The 15,528-nt window shown below is 36.8% G+C and overlaps 1 protein-coding gene across 1 annotated transcript in view; it reads left to right on the top strand.

The window, feature by feature from the left end:
• LOC311061637 (uncharacterized protein) overlaps nt 1–15,342 on the top strand; it is a gene marked incomplete at its 3' end in the record, with an annotated part of 39,905 nt that extends 24,563 nt beyond the window's left edge. Inside the window, exons 7-13 of the mRNA XM_084080328.1 lie at nt 1,669–2,061; nt 3,179–3,568; nt 4,866–5,246; nt 6,807–7,241; nt 10,195–10,641; nt 13,595–13,997; nt 15,271–15,342. Coding sequence (XP_083936454.1) covers nt 1,669–2,061; nt 3,179–3,568; nt 4,866–5,246; nt 6,807–7,241; nt 10,195–10,641; nt 13,595–13,997; nt 15,271–15,342 — 2,521 coding nt within the window. The remainder of the gene's footprint in view (nt 1–1,668; nt 2,062–3,178; nt 3,569–4,865; nt 5,247–6,806; nt 7,242–10,194; nt 10,642–13,594; nt 13,998–15,270) is intronic.
• Between the last annotated feature and the right edge of the window lie 186 nt (nt 15,343–15,528).

Below are 15,528 nucleotides of genomic sequence, written 5' to 3' on the forward strand. Positions count from 1 at the left end.
GTAGCCCGCACCGCCTTGTGCACCTGTCTTGACGTTGCCAGGCAATTGATGCACCTCGGCATCTGTCACTTCAATACCCTCCCTCCCTGTAGCCTGTAGACCAGCCCGGTTACGTTTTAACTTTATTTGGCGGCCGCGGCTATGTTTATCAAACTTGATCTCAAGTGTAGTGTCCATAATGGACAGTGCCTTACTTTATTGGAAAGGGAGAATCTAAAAAAAGAAAGAAATGACAAAGAGTTTGGGTTCATGAGACTCTCCGAAATAGGAAACAAGAAGGGGATTACTGGCAACCAGTGGTGTAAACTAACTAAGTACATTTAATCAAGGACTGTACTTAAGTACAATTTTGAGGTACTTTTACTTTATTGGAGTATTTCTAATTGTCTATACTTTTACTACTCCACTACATCTCAGAGGCAAATACTGTACTTTTACTCCACTACAATTATTTGAAAACTTTAGTTACTAGTTACTTTGCAGATATAAATGATTACGTTTATAATACATACATTAACCACTTTAGCCCTATTTTATACCTAGGCTATTTGAAAATAGCCGATCTACAAGCTCACAACGCGTCGCATCGCAGCGCGTTGTGAGCTTGTAGATCGGCTATTTTCTAACATTTTAGTACTTTTACTTTTGGTACTACATTTTGATACCACTACTTTTGTACTTTTACTCAAGTACATTTTTAATTCTAGGCTTTTACTTGTAACAGAGTACTTCTACATTGCAGTATTGATACTTTTACTTAAGTAAAACATTTGAGTACTTTTTCCACCACTGCTGGGGACTGGTCCAAGAGCTTCGCTTTGATGATGGACGGTTCAGATTATATTTTAAAGTGACGCACAGCCAGTGCGCCTTCGACTCACCCGATTGGACAGCGGGGGAAAAGCAGCATCTGTCTCGAGCATTTATCTGCTTCTCATTTATCTACCCTCATAGGTCGAATTAAACTTCGGTGTGACCGTGCCCTAAGAGCATTAATAGTTTTCTGTCAAAAAATACTTTTAGTATCAGCATAGACAATTATGTAGGGATATAAAAATACCAAAGATTCACGATACGATAATATAATGACAACCCACAACACAATATTTATCAGTATATCTAAAATGATTGAATAAAATGAATTATGTTCCAAAGAAATGTAACTTTTTATGACGAGATCAGAATAAGGCTGCTATGGTTCATGTTATTAATGAGATGCACTCTGCTTTAGCTTGTGTCTCTGAGCTGGCAGCATTGTTTGACTAAAGCTAAGTTAGCTGCTAAGCTAGATGGCAAGGCTGTTGCTCAGCCAACAACAAGTCAGACGTTTAGCTATATAACCGGTCGATCAGCGAGAGAGCCACTACAAAGTAGAGGCTGTTTCACTCTCATTACTCTGCTGCTGTTCAAACAAAACAATACCATTTTCAGCCTGAATATCTTTGGTAGATGCTGAGACATTCCACGATAATATTGATGATATTATTGCATCCCTAAAATGATTTACAGTATGTTCATACATACACATTCACCTTCCTATTTTATAAAATCTAGTCAAAATCGAAGTTTGATCTTTTTAGCTGCACATTATTACCTTTTTGCCTTTCAGAAACACTGTTAGGTTCTTTGATCAAGTTTTTTTATGTTCTTATTTTTCATGATCTACAGGTTTACTTCTGAGAATCAAACGGGACACAGATTTCTGATGAATGTGTGTGTGCAAGCAGCTCTCCATGAGACGGTAAACACCCAAACAATAGAGGAAGTGTTTTCACAGTCTGAATATTGGCATCACAAATGGGACTTCCTTTTGGACTTGTATTCTCATTTCAAAGACTATGAGACTCAAACACACACAAGAGTACTTCTAGCATTACAACCATTTTACCAGTCAGCTCCTACAGTCTGGACAATAGACCTATCAGAGAGAAAGGTCTCCCTCCTCCTAGAGGTAATGAAAGTCCTGCAACAGAAGGGACCAGTAGTGCTGACAGGCTGGTCAGATGAAGAGAGTGAAGTGAGGATCTTCCTTCAGTGTCTACCCTACATCTCAGAGCTCAGGTAACTGCGATTATGTTGTATATTGAATTTAACCTAGTTATACTTGACTGTAAATCATAAAGTTATATTGTAGTCAACAAGAAATGTCATAACGGTACAATTAAATGAATACTTCTCCTTCCAATGCACTTTTTCTTTCTATCAATTACTCACCTATGGAGCCTCGAATTGGGGTCATCCCTATGTTCCCCGGGTTCTATGTTCCCCACTTATCAATCCAAAAACAATGAGAATACTTGAATTAAACAAAATAGGGGTTCAGGATTAACAACAGCAAAACTATATGAAAATCTATTTATTAAAGAATTTCGCCCGACGTGTTTCTTACCTTTTTTATGATGTTTTGACATCATAGGACGAGTGGTACAGTAGAAAAATGTCATAACTCCATCCCGGGTCCACCACAGCTAAAAACCTGAGCCTATGGGACTTGCTCTAAATCGTGTATTTTAATAGTTTTTTTTTTGTTTTTTTGGGTGAGATCTGATATTCATAGTGGTAGAGCACTCAACGTGATTGTCTTGAATGTGCCCCACAGGAAGTCTCGCTTTAGTGAGATCAAATATGCGATTTATAGCAAGTCCCATAGGCGCAGATTGTTAGCTGCGGCGGATGGAGTTATAACATTTTATTCTGTACCACTCGTCCTAGGATATCATAACATCATATAAAGGGTAAGAAAAGTGTCGGGCAAAATTCTCGTTTAACTCCAACACAGCTGTCAGAGTATAATCTTACGTCACTAATGTGATGCTTCATTTTGTTACTGGATGTGTCTGTGTTAGGTATGGGTGTCTGTGTGGTGTGTATGCAAATACGTAGGTGTGTGAAGTTATGTAGATGATTGATGGGGCTCTTCTTGGCCGTATTCTGCTTCATGACATACATTTGAGGAGCGAGAATTTTAAAGCCTTGATATTTAAATGGCGATTAATTGCAGCCGCCACAGTTATGAACTCCTAGCCAATCTTTTTCTGTGCTTCATAAATCACACGTGAGCCTTGTTGTGAGATGATTTCTGAAGTCGACGTTAGATTGACAAATGAAGGCCACTGTTTTATGTTCATGAATCAAGTTTTTATTTAATGTAGATTCTGTTTATTTTCATTATATACAGGTTTACTTCTCAAAAACCAGGACACAAGTTTCTGATGAATCTGTGCGTGCAAGCAGCTCTCAGCGAGAGGTTAAACACACAATCAATAGAGGAAGTGTTTTCTCTGTCTGGTTATTGGCATCACAAATGGGACTTCCTTCTAGACCTGTACTCCCATGTCATAGACATTGAGACACAAACACACAAGAGTGTTCTTCCAGCCTTGCAACCAGTTTACCAGTCAGTTACTGCAGTCATGTCCATAAATCTCTCAGAGAGAAAGGTCTCCCTCCTCCTAGACGTGCTGAAACTCAAACCAGAGAAGAAACCAGTAGAGCTAAGAGGCTGGTCTGATGAAGAGATTGAAGTGAAGCGTTTCCTTCAGTGTCTACCCTACATCTCAAAGCTCAGGTAACTGGGATTGTGTTGCATATTGAATAAGGTTATCCTATAATAAGTTGACTGTAACTCACAAAAAAAAAATCTATAGAGTATTTTGTTGTTTTGTTTTGTTGTAGTAGGAGTCTCCCTGTCTCTTCAGCTATTAACCCTTCAATTGTATTAGGGGCATTTTTGATCCATTTTATATTTTAGACAGGTAAAAAGTACACTTGACATTTCTTTATTGGAACAAGGCATCATGATTTCCTTAGAAACAGCTATTTTAACGCAACAAACTGAATCACCATTTTAGTTAATTCTGATAGTCTCTATAAAAAAAGTTACATCTGTGGTGTTAAGGGTCAAATTTGACCCGGCAGAGAAATGTGGCTCAATTCCCCCCAAATTGTCAATATTCAATGTTTACATGTTTGAGAGAAACGTGTTCTCAATTAGCATTCGCTATTAGGAGTAAAATAAAGTTTGGGTTTATGAAAAATAAATGACTTTTTACCTTCTATGGTATACGGGTCAATGTTGACCCTTAACACCACAGATGTCACTATTTTTAATAATATTAACCATTTTTAAAGTTAAAAAAATAAAACAAGTATTTATTTTGTATTTCTTTTTTAAGTGTGTTCCAATATTAGTCTATTATAGCTAGATAACATCATTATCCATTGTCTTCATTATAGGAAATGTAATGAGTGAATTTTAACATTTTTATAATTGAAAACGAGATATATTGAAAGATGATACCCTAACCCAAAATAATATTTTGAGAAGTGTTTACATGGATATGAAAAAAAGAAATGAAAATAATTATTTTTTGAGTATTTTGGGCTGAAAATTTTGACCCGCTAACTCCAAAAGTGTATGCAGGTTTCTAACACAATGCAAGGGTTAAGTAAACAGAAAAAGCATTTTTAGGTTGAGATACCAATTGTGTCCAATCAGGAGAGAGAACTCACACAGGATACAGAATAAACAAGTGAAACTGGAAGTGATGACACAAAGAAATGAGCTGAAAAAAATTGAACTGGAGCACTATAAAATTCAAGCTGATAAATGGGTACTCTCTTTTTATTCGCTGAAATTTGCAACCCACCTGAAATTAGTTTTCTGTTTATTAAAGAGCTGGATCAACGGGGAGACCCCTGTTACTGAACAAACACTCTATAGCAATGATTACTATAGGAATATAATGCTTTAACCATTTAAGAAAAACCTTTTTGTTTTAACCAAAACATGTCACTTACCCTACCTTTAATCTCTTGAAAAATGCTCTGAGAGATCATAATCATATTTTTTTTATAATCTACAGGTTTACTTCTCAGAATCAAACAGGGCACAGATTTCTGAAGAATCTGTGTGTTCAAGCAGCTCTCAGCGAGAGGTTAAACACACAAATAATAGAGAAAGTGTTTTCACTGTCTGAATATTGGCATCAAAAATGGGACTTCCTTCTAGACTTGTACTCCCATTTCAAAGAATATGAGACTCAAACACACAAGAGTGTTCTTCCAGCCTTACAAACAGTTTACCAGGTCTGGTCCATAGACCTCTCAGAGAGAAAGGCCTCCCTCCTCCTAGAGCTGCTGAAACTCCAATCAGAGAAGAAACCAGTAGTGCTGAGTGGCTGGTCAGATGAAGAGAGTGAAGTGAGGATCTTCCTTCAGTGTCTACCCTACATCTCACAACTCAGGTTAATGTTTTTACTTTCTTTTATCCACTACCCCTCAGTCAACCTACATAGTGCCGCGCTACGAGCTTGTAGATCTGCTATTTTTGAAAAATCGTCAAAATGTGTGCACATCTTTGAATATATATATTCTTTTAAAGCGGACGTTTGTAATTCAAGTTTTTTGCTTCTGGGTGGTCCCTGGAACTAAATATTTTGAGATGGGGGTCGGCAGCCAAATACATATCATTTTGAGGGTCCTTGACATGAAAAAGTTTGAGAACCACTGATATAGAAACATGTTTTTTCACTGTTGGGATTTAGAAGACATTTGTACAATCTTAATGGGTTAATGGGTCTTAATGGGTTAACCACATGAGCCCCATATCATACTTTGTTTATTACCATGTAATCTGTCACATAATGTTGTGAGCTGGTAGATTGTCTGTTTTCACTATTTATTTTTACTTTTTTAATTTTATTTATTTCATTATGTGTTTTTGGAAAATGTTCACCTATAATTATATGACCAAAATAGGGAAGCTAGGTTGAACTTGGTTAATACAAAGAGCTGTGCAGCATATCCATGAAAGAAGCAAAAAACAGAGAGAACAAGAGAAAGTATGCTTTGTCATCACTGTTACAGTAGGTGGAAACCTTGTACGTCCAAAACCGTTACTTTTCAGGAAATGGAAAAAAGAACCTGTGTTCCAATGGATCCAATGTAGTTATTATTTATTCACAAGCTCTTGTTAATACATTACTTTTCATTGGTTCAATATTTATAAAACTCACAGACACACTTAACCACTTTCAACCTGGCTTCACTTTTTTTTGGCATGTCAATATTAGGTGACAATTGTTGTGAGCTTGTGGATCGGCTATTTTGTTTGCTACTTTTTCATGAAACTACGCTGAACTGTAAATTTGGCATTAATATATGAAAAAACAAAAACGGATGCATATAGATACACGGCTTCTGCACGACAGTGGCAACATTCTATGCGTTATACAAACAATCATAAGAATACAATCAGATAATACATGAATCACTCAAAGAATATGTTATCTCCATATGATACTATAGGTGTAAGCATGAATCACTGCTGAGTTGTGTTATGCCATTGTTATCAGGACAGCAGTGTTGTGGTCTTTTCCCAGGACAATGGTTACACTAACACTAGACCACAAAGTACAGAGAAATAAAGTTTAAGCATTAACCCATTAAGACCTGAGGCCCATTTTACAAATGCCTTCTAAATCAGTAGTTCTCACACTTTAAAGATATTTCTATAATGTTCAAAAATAGCTGTTCAAGCTCGCAGGGCGGCACGAATTGACGCACTGTGAGCTTGTAGATCTGCTACTTTTGAATAGCCACCGCAAAAATCTAAAATGACATGGCTTTCCCGGTTTTAATGGGTTAAGAAGTATTAGTAATGTAAATGTTCTGATTCCTTCATTTTCCATTGACCTTTTCCACATCAAATCTGATGGATACATTGTCCAGTGTCCATGATTTCTTTGGTTCTGTTCATGATCAGAGATCAGCATTTCATGTTGGTTTCATTTAATCTGTTGCAGTGTTAAAGTTCCATCAGGACAAACCAAGTTCCTGGGGAAGCTCTTCTGTGAAGCAGCAGAACGGGAAGAAGAAACAGGAGAGAATATTCTGGAACGGTTGTCTTCTGTGTGTAATTACGAAACATTCCCCTTCATTGAGGAGACTAATGATTGGGAAGACAGGAAGTATCAAAGTGATCTACTACTGGACCTATACTCCTATGTGAAGAACTATGAGACTCAAACAGGCAGAAGTGTTCTTCCAGCATTAAAACCAGTTTACCAGTCAGCTCCTCCAGTCTGGTCCATAGACCTCTCAGAGAGAAAGGTCTTCCTCCTCCTAGAGCTGCTGAAACTCCAACCAGAGAAGAAACCAGTAAAGCTGACAGGCTGGTCAGATGAAGAGAGTGAAGTGAGGATCTTCCTTCAGTGTCTACCCTACATCTCACACCTCAGGTTAATATGTTTTACTTTATTTTATCCACTACCCCTCAGTCAACCTACATAGTTAGGTGACTGAAGACCCCCAAGGCTCCATACTAGGTCTTTTAGTGTTTCCCTCTATTCCAAATCTGCGATGCAGTGTGAACTTAAATATCGTCTATTTCTGCCCAATGTTCGCCCCAGAATAGGGACGTTAGGGTTCATATTGTAAATGTTTGTCTACATATATATCTGTCTACCTTTTCTATAGATAATGAGGTGCGATTAATGTGCTTGAATGAATTATGACCTGATTATTCGTCAGTTTTGGTGCACTGAATTTAAAGGAGATAAATATAATGTTGTATTATATTATAAAGAATTATAATAAAATGAGAGAAAGAGATTATTTAATGTTTTAACCACCTGATCCCCATATCGTCACCTTATTAAACTAATGGCCTAAGTCATTTTTTGAGGAAATGATATTTTTGCCTAAGTCAGGTCCTCATGACACTGGCCACCTCTGGTAAAATCGCCCAACTCCTAATTGAAAAGGATCATGCTGTAATTGAAAAGGATCATGCTGTTCACGCCCCTTTTAGTATAATGGCCTAACTCCCTAGTGTGACTTAGGACAAAATAGGCCTTTTGTTTGGCCTAAGTCACATGTTTTTGTGACTTAAGCCAAATGATTTACTGATTTAGGCCATTTTGTAATTTGTTTTGCTTTTTATTTTGGCCTAAGTCAGATTTAATCCTATTTAAACCTATTTCAATCTCTTATGTTACATAACTGACAGACAGTGTTATTTCTATTTAAATAGTCATAATTTGTTATAAACATTTTGGGTGAAATGATTAAGAAATATCATATAGTTTTGTTCTGGATCAGTTTTTTATTTTTCCTGAAAACATTGAAAAAATGACTTAGGCCATTAGTTTAATAAGGTGACGATATCATACTTTGTCTTATTACCATGTCATGTGTCACATAATGTTATGAGCTGGTAGATTGGCTGTTTTCACTATTTATTGTCTCCGCCAGGCCGAAGGCATGGTGGAGAGTATGTTTTCGTTTGATTTCCTTTGGTTCCACAAAGCTAATATTGGTCAAGCTTCACGTGACACGTGACAATATGTTGAAAGGGTGTGCTTTGATTGGCTAGCGAGACGCATGACGAAATACATACCTATAAATAGGTGAATCACTTCGAAACATTGCATTGCATGTTTCGAAGTGACATCAGTGCCATCAGCCAAGCTAACATTTAGTCAGGAGATATTAGCAGAAAAAGTTCCAATCTTGGAATAAATTCCTCACCAACCACTTGTGCTCCGAGGAGCACATTTTCTAGTTTTTACTTTTTTAATTGTATTTATTTCATTATGTGTTTTGGGAAAATGTTCACCTATATTGACATGCCCAAAATATAGGGAAGGTAGGTTGAACGTGGTTAATACAAAGAGCTGTGCACTATATCCATGACAGAAGCAAAAAGCAGAGAGAACAAGAGAAAGTATGCTTTGTCATCACTGTTACAGTAGGTGGAAACCTTGTATGTCCAAAACCGTTACTTTTCAGGAAATGGAAAAAAAAACCTGTGTTCCAATGGATCCAATATAGTTATTATTTATTCACAAGCTCTTGTTAATACTTTTCATTGGTTCAATATTTATAAAACTCACAGACACACTTAACCACTTTCAACCTGGCTTCACTTTTTGGGGAATTTCAATATTAGGTGACAATTATCATCAATTAGAAAAAAAAGAAAATTAAAAAAAAAAGAAAATGGCAGATCTACAATCTCACAACACACCATTATGTGTTGTGAGATTGTGGATCGACTATTTTGTTTGCTACTTTTTCATGACACTACGCTGAACTGTAAAATACGACATTCATTTATGAACAAACAAACATAAATCCATGGAGATACAAGTCTTCTGCCAGACAGTGGCAACATTCTATGCATGATACAAACAATCATAAGAATACAATCAGATAATACATGAATCACTCAAAGAATATGTTATCTCCATATGATACTATAGGTGTAAGCATGAATCACTGTTGAGTTGTGTTATGCCATTGTTATCAGGACAGCAGTGTTGTGGTCTTTTCCCGGGACAATGGTTACACTAACACTAGACCACAAAGTACAGAGAAATAAAGTTTAAGCATAAACCCATTAAGACCTGAGGCCCATTCTACAAATGCCTTCTAAATCAGTAGTTCTCACACTTTAAAGATATTACGATAATGTTCAAAAATAGCAGACGTACAAGCTCGCAGCGCGGCACAAAGTGACTTGTTGTGACCTTGTAGATCTGCTATTTTTGAATAGCCACCGCAAAAATCTAAAATGACCTGGCTTTCCCGGTTTTAATGGGTTAAGAAGTATTAGTAATGTACATTTTCTGATTCCTTCATTTTCCATTGACTTTTTACACATCAAATCTGATGGATACATTGTCCAGTGTCCATAATCTTTCAGTCAGTTTATGATCAGAGATTAGGGGTGTGCCGATATATCGTCCCGCGATATATCGCGATACGTTTTCGCGACGATATGTATCGTTTTGGAAAAAAAACATATCGTTTTTGAAAAAAAATAAACTTTTTTTTTTTTTTTTTTACAATCATAATAATCAGGCATGCAAACGGCCCCGAAGTGAAAAGAGTGACAACATGTTTTTTTTCGGGTCAGGTGTCATACTATTTGGATTCAAAACGGCTATTGTAGCTGAAAAGCTACAAGTTTGCATGTCTGAATAATGCAAAAACAGAATTATTTGTTTGCATTTTCTTTTTTTCTCCTCCATATATTTTCATAATAAAAAAAGTGCGTATCGTATCGTATCGAAATCGTATCGAAGTTGTGAGCCAAATATTGTATCGTATCGTTTCGTGAAATTAGTGTATCGGCACACCCCTATCAGAGATCAGCATTTCATGTTGGTTTCATTTGATCTGTTGCAGTGTTCAAGGTCCATGGTTAAAAACATCAGGACAAACCAAGTTCCTGGGGAAGCTCTTCTGTGAAGCAGCAGAACGGGAAGAAGAAACAGGAGAGAAGATTCTGGAACATTTGTCTTCTGTGTGTAATTACGAAACATTCCCCTTCATTGAGGAGACTAATGATTGGGAAGACAGGAAGTATCAAAGTGATCTACTACTGGACCTATACTCCTATGTGAAGAACTATGAGACTCAAACAGGCAGAAGTGTTCTTCCAGCATTAAAACCAGTTTACCAGTCAGCTCCTCCAGTCTGGTCCATAGACCTCTCAGAGAGAAAGGTCTTCCTCCTCCTAGAGCTGCTGAAACTCCAACCAGAGAAGAAACCAGTAAAGCTGACAGGCTGGTCAGATGAAGAGAGTGAAGTGAGGATCTTCCTTCAGTGTCTACCCTACATCTCACACCTCAGGTTAATATGTTTTACTTTATTTTATCCACTACCCCTCAGTCAACCTACATAGTTAGGTGACTGAAGACCCCCAAGGCTCCATACTAGGTCTTTTAGTGTTTCCCTCTATTCCAAATCTGCGATGCAGTGTGAACTTAAATATCGTCTATTTCTGCCCAATGTTCGCCCCAGAATAGGGACGTTAGGGTTCATATTGTAAATGTTTGTCTACATATATATCTGTCTACCTTTTCTATAGATAATGAGGTGCGATTAATGTGCTTGAATGAATTATGACCTGATTATTCGTCAGTTTTGGTGCACTGAATTTAAAGGAGATAAATATAATGTTGTATTATATTATAAAGAATTATAATAAAATGAGAGAAAGAGATTATTTAATGTTTTAACCACCTGATCCCCATATCGTCACCTTATTAAACTAATGGCCTAAGTCATTTTTTTAGGAAATGATATTTTTGCCTAAGTCAGGTCCTCATGACACTGGCCACCTCTGGTAAAATCGCCCAACTCCTAATTGAAAAGGATCATGCTGTAATTGAAAAGGATCATGCTGTTCACGCCCCTTTTAGTATAATGGCCTAACTCCCTAGTGTGACTTAGGACAAAATAGGCCTTTTGTTTGGCCTAAGTCACATGTTTTTGTGACTTAAGCCAAATGATTTACTGATTTAGGCCATTTTGTAATTTGTTTTGCTTTTTATTTTGGCCTAAGTCAGATTTAATCCTATTTAAACCTATTTCAATCTCTTATGTTACATAACTGACAGACAGTGTTATTTCTATTTAAATAGTCATAATTTGTTATAAACATTTTGGGTGAAATGATTAAGAAATATCATATAGTTTTGTTCTGGATCAGTTTTTTATTTTTCCTGAAAACATTGAAAAAATGACTTAGGCCATTAGTTTAATAAGGTGACGATATCATACTTTGTCTTATTACCATGTCATGTGTCACATAATGTTATGAGCTGGTAGATTGGCTGTTTTCACTATTTATTGTCTCCGCCAGGCCGAAGGCATGGTGGAGAGTATGTTTTCGTTTGATTTCCTTTGGTTCCACAAAGCTAATATTGGTCAAGCTTCACGTGACACGTGACAATATGTTGAAAGGGTGTGCTTTGATTGGCTAGCGAGACGCATGACGAAATACATACCTATAAATAGGTGAATCACTTCGAAACATTGCATTGCATGTTTCGAAGTGACATCAGTGCCATCAGCCAAGCTAACATTTAGTCAGGAGATATTAGCAGAAAAAGTTCCAATCTTGGAATAAATTCCTCACCAACCACTTGTGCTCCGAGGAGCACATTTTCTAGTTTTTACTTTTTTAATTGTATTTATTTCATTATGTGTTTTGGGAAAATGTTCACCTATATTGACATGCCCAAAATATAGGGAAGGTAGGTTGAACGTGGTTAATACAAAGAGCTGTGCACTATATCCATGACAGAAGCAAAAAGCAGAGAGAACAAGAGAAAGTATGCTTTGTCATCACTGTTACAGTAGGTGGAAACCTTGTATGTCCAAAACCGTTACTTTTCAGGAAATGGAAAAAAAAACCTGTGTTCCAATGGATCCAATATAGTTATTATTTATTCACAAGCTCTTGTTAATACTTTTCATTGGTTCAATATTTATAAAACTCACAGACACACTTAACCACTTTCAACCTGGCTTCACTTTTTGGGGAATTTCAATATTAGGTGACAATTATCATCAATTAGAAAAAAAAGAAAATTAAAAAAAAAAGAAAATGGCAGATCTACAATCTCACAACACACCATTATGTGTTGTGAGATTGTGGATCGACTATTTTGTTTGCTACTTTTTCATGACACTACGCTGAACTGTAAAATACGACATTCATTTATGAACAAACAAACATAAATCCATGGAGATACAAGTCTTCTGCCAGACAGTGGCAACATTCTATGCATGATACAAACAATCATAAGAATACAATCAGATAATACATGAATCACTCAAAGAATATGTTATCTCCATATGATACTATAGGTGTAAGCATGAATCACTGTTGAGTTGTGTTATGCCATTGTTATCAGGACAGCAGTGTTGTGGTCTTTTCCCGGGACAATGGTTACACTAACACTAGACCACAAAGTACAGTGAAATAAAGTTTAAGCATAAACCCATTAAGACCTGAGGCCCATTCTACAAATGCCTTCTAAATCAGTAGTTCTCACACTTTAAAGATATTACGATAATGTTCAAAAATAGCAGACGTACAAGCTCGCAGCGCGGCACAAAGTGACTTGTTGTGACCTTGTAGATCTGCTATTTTTGAATAGCCACCGCAAAAATCTAAAATGACCTGGCTTTCCCGGTTTTAATGGGTTAAGAAGTATTAGTAATGTACATTTTCTGATTCCTTCATTTTCCATTGACTTTTTACACATCAAATCTGATGGATACATTGTCCAGTGTCCATAATCTTTCAGTCAGTTTATGATCAGAGATTAGGGGTGTGCCGATATATCGTCCCGCGATATATCGCGATACGTTTTCGCGACGATATGTATCGTTTTGGAAAAAAAACATATCGTTTTTGAAAAAAAATAAACTTTTTTTTTTTTTTTTTTACAATCATAATAATCAGGCATGCAAACGGCCCCGAAGTGAAAAGAGTGACAACATGTTTTTTTTCGGGTCAGGTGTCATACTATTTGGATTCAAAACGGCTATTGTAGCTGAAAAGCTACAAGTTTGCATGTCTGAATAATGCAAAAACAGAATTATTTGTTTGCATTTTCTTTTTTTCTCCTCCATATATTTTCATAATAAAAAAAGTGCGTATCGTATCGTATCGAAATGGTATCGAAGTTGTGAGCCAAATATTGTATCGTATCGTTTCGTGAAATTAGTGTATCGGCACACCCCTATCAGAGATCAGCATTTCATGTTGGTTTCATTTGATCTGTTGCAGTGTTCAAGGTCCATGGTTAAAAACATCAGGACAAACCAAGTTCCTGGGGAAGCTCTTCTGTGAAGCAGCAGAACGGGAAGAAGAAACAGGAGAGAAGATTCTGGAACATTTGTCTTCTGTGTGTAATTACGAAACATTCCCCTTCATTGAGGAGACTAATGATTGGGAAGACAGGAAGTATCAAAGTGATCTACTACTGGACCTATACTCCTATGTGAAGAACTATGAGACTCAAACAGGCAGAAGTGTTCTTCCAGCATTAAAACCAGTTTACCAGTCAGCTCCTGCAGTCTGGTCCATAGACCTCTCAGAGAGAAAGGTCTCCTTCCTCCTAGAGCTGCTGAAACTCCAACCAGAGAAGAAACCAGTAGAGCTGACAGGCTGTTCATATGAAGAGAGTGAAGTGAGGATCTTCCTTCAGTGTCTACCCTACATCTCACAACTCAGGTTAATGTTTTTACTTTCTTTTATCCACTACCCCTCAGTCAACCTACATAGTTAGTTGACTGAAGACCCCCAAGGCTCCATACTGCTCGTAGCGCGGCACCGAGTGCCGCGCTACGAGCTTGTAGATCTGCTATTTTTGAAAAATCTTGAAAATGTTTGCAAATCTTTGAATATGTATATTCTTTTAAAGCGAACGTTTGTAACTTAAATCTTTGCTTCTGGGTGGTCCCTGGAACCAAATATTTTGAGATGGGGGTCGGCAGCCAAGTACATATAATTTTGGGGGTCCTTGACATGAAAAAGTTTGAGAAGCACTGATATAGAAACATGTTTTTTCAGAATACTGTTGGGATTTAGAAGACATTTGTAGAATCGGCTTCAGGTCTTAATGGGTTAACCACATGATCCCCATATCATACTTTGTCTTATTACCATGTCATGTGTCACATAATGTTATGAGCTGGTAGATTGGCTGTTTTCACTATTTATTTTTACTTTTTAAATTTTATTTATTTCATTATGTGTTTTGGGAAAATGTTCACCTATAATGACATGTCCAAAATAGGGAAGCTAGGTTGAACGTTGTTAATACAAAGAGCTGTGCAGCTTATCCATGAAAGAAGCAAAAAACAGAGAGAACAAGTGAAAGTATGCTTTGTCATCACTGTTACAGTAGGTGGAAACCTTGTACGTCCAAAACGTTACTTTTCAGGAAATGGAAAAAAGAACCTGTGTTCCAATGGATCCAATGCAGTTATCATTTATTCACAAGCTCTTGTTAATACTTTTTATTGGTTCAATATTTATAAAACTCACAGACACACTTAACCACTTTCAACCTGGCTTCACTTTTTTTGGCATGTCAATATTAGGTGACAATTATCATCAATTAGAAAAAAAGGAAAATTAAAAAAAGAAAATGTTAGATCTACAATCTCACATCACATCATTATGTGTTGTGAGCTTGTGGATCGGCTATTTTGTTTGCTACTTTTTCATGACACTACGCTGAACTGTAAAATACGACATTAATGTATGAACAAACAAAAACAAATGCATGGAGATATAAGTATTCTGCCAGACTGTGGCAACATTCTATGCATGATACAAACAATCATAAGAATACAATCAGATAATACATGAATCACTCAAAGAATATGTTATCTCCATATGATACTATAGGTGTAAGCATGAATCACTGCTGAGTTGTGTTATGCCATTGTTATCAGGACAGCAGTGTTGTGGTCTTTTCCCAGGACAATGGTTACACTAACACTAGACCACAAAGTACAGAGAAATAAAGTTTAAGCATTAACCCATTAAGACCTGGGGACCATTCTACAAATGCCTTCTAAATCAGTAGTTCTCACACTTTAAAGATATTACAATAATGTTCAAAAATAGCAGATGTACAAGCTCGCAGCGCGGCACAAAGTGACGCGCTGTGAGCTTGTAAATCTGCTATTTCTGAATAGCCATCGCAAAAA

The sequence above is a fragment of the Gymnoscopelus microlampas genome (genome assembly GCF_963454915.1).
Source record: "Gymnoscopelus microlampas genome assembly, chromosome: 15".
NCBI classification, from domain to species: domain Eukaryota; kingdom Metazoa; phylum Chordata; class Actinopteri; order Myctophiformes; family Myctophidae; genus Gymnoscopelus; species Gymnoscopelus microlampas.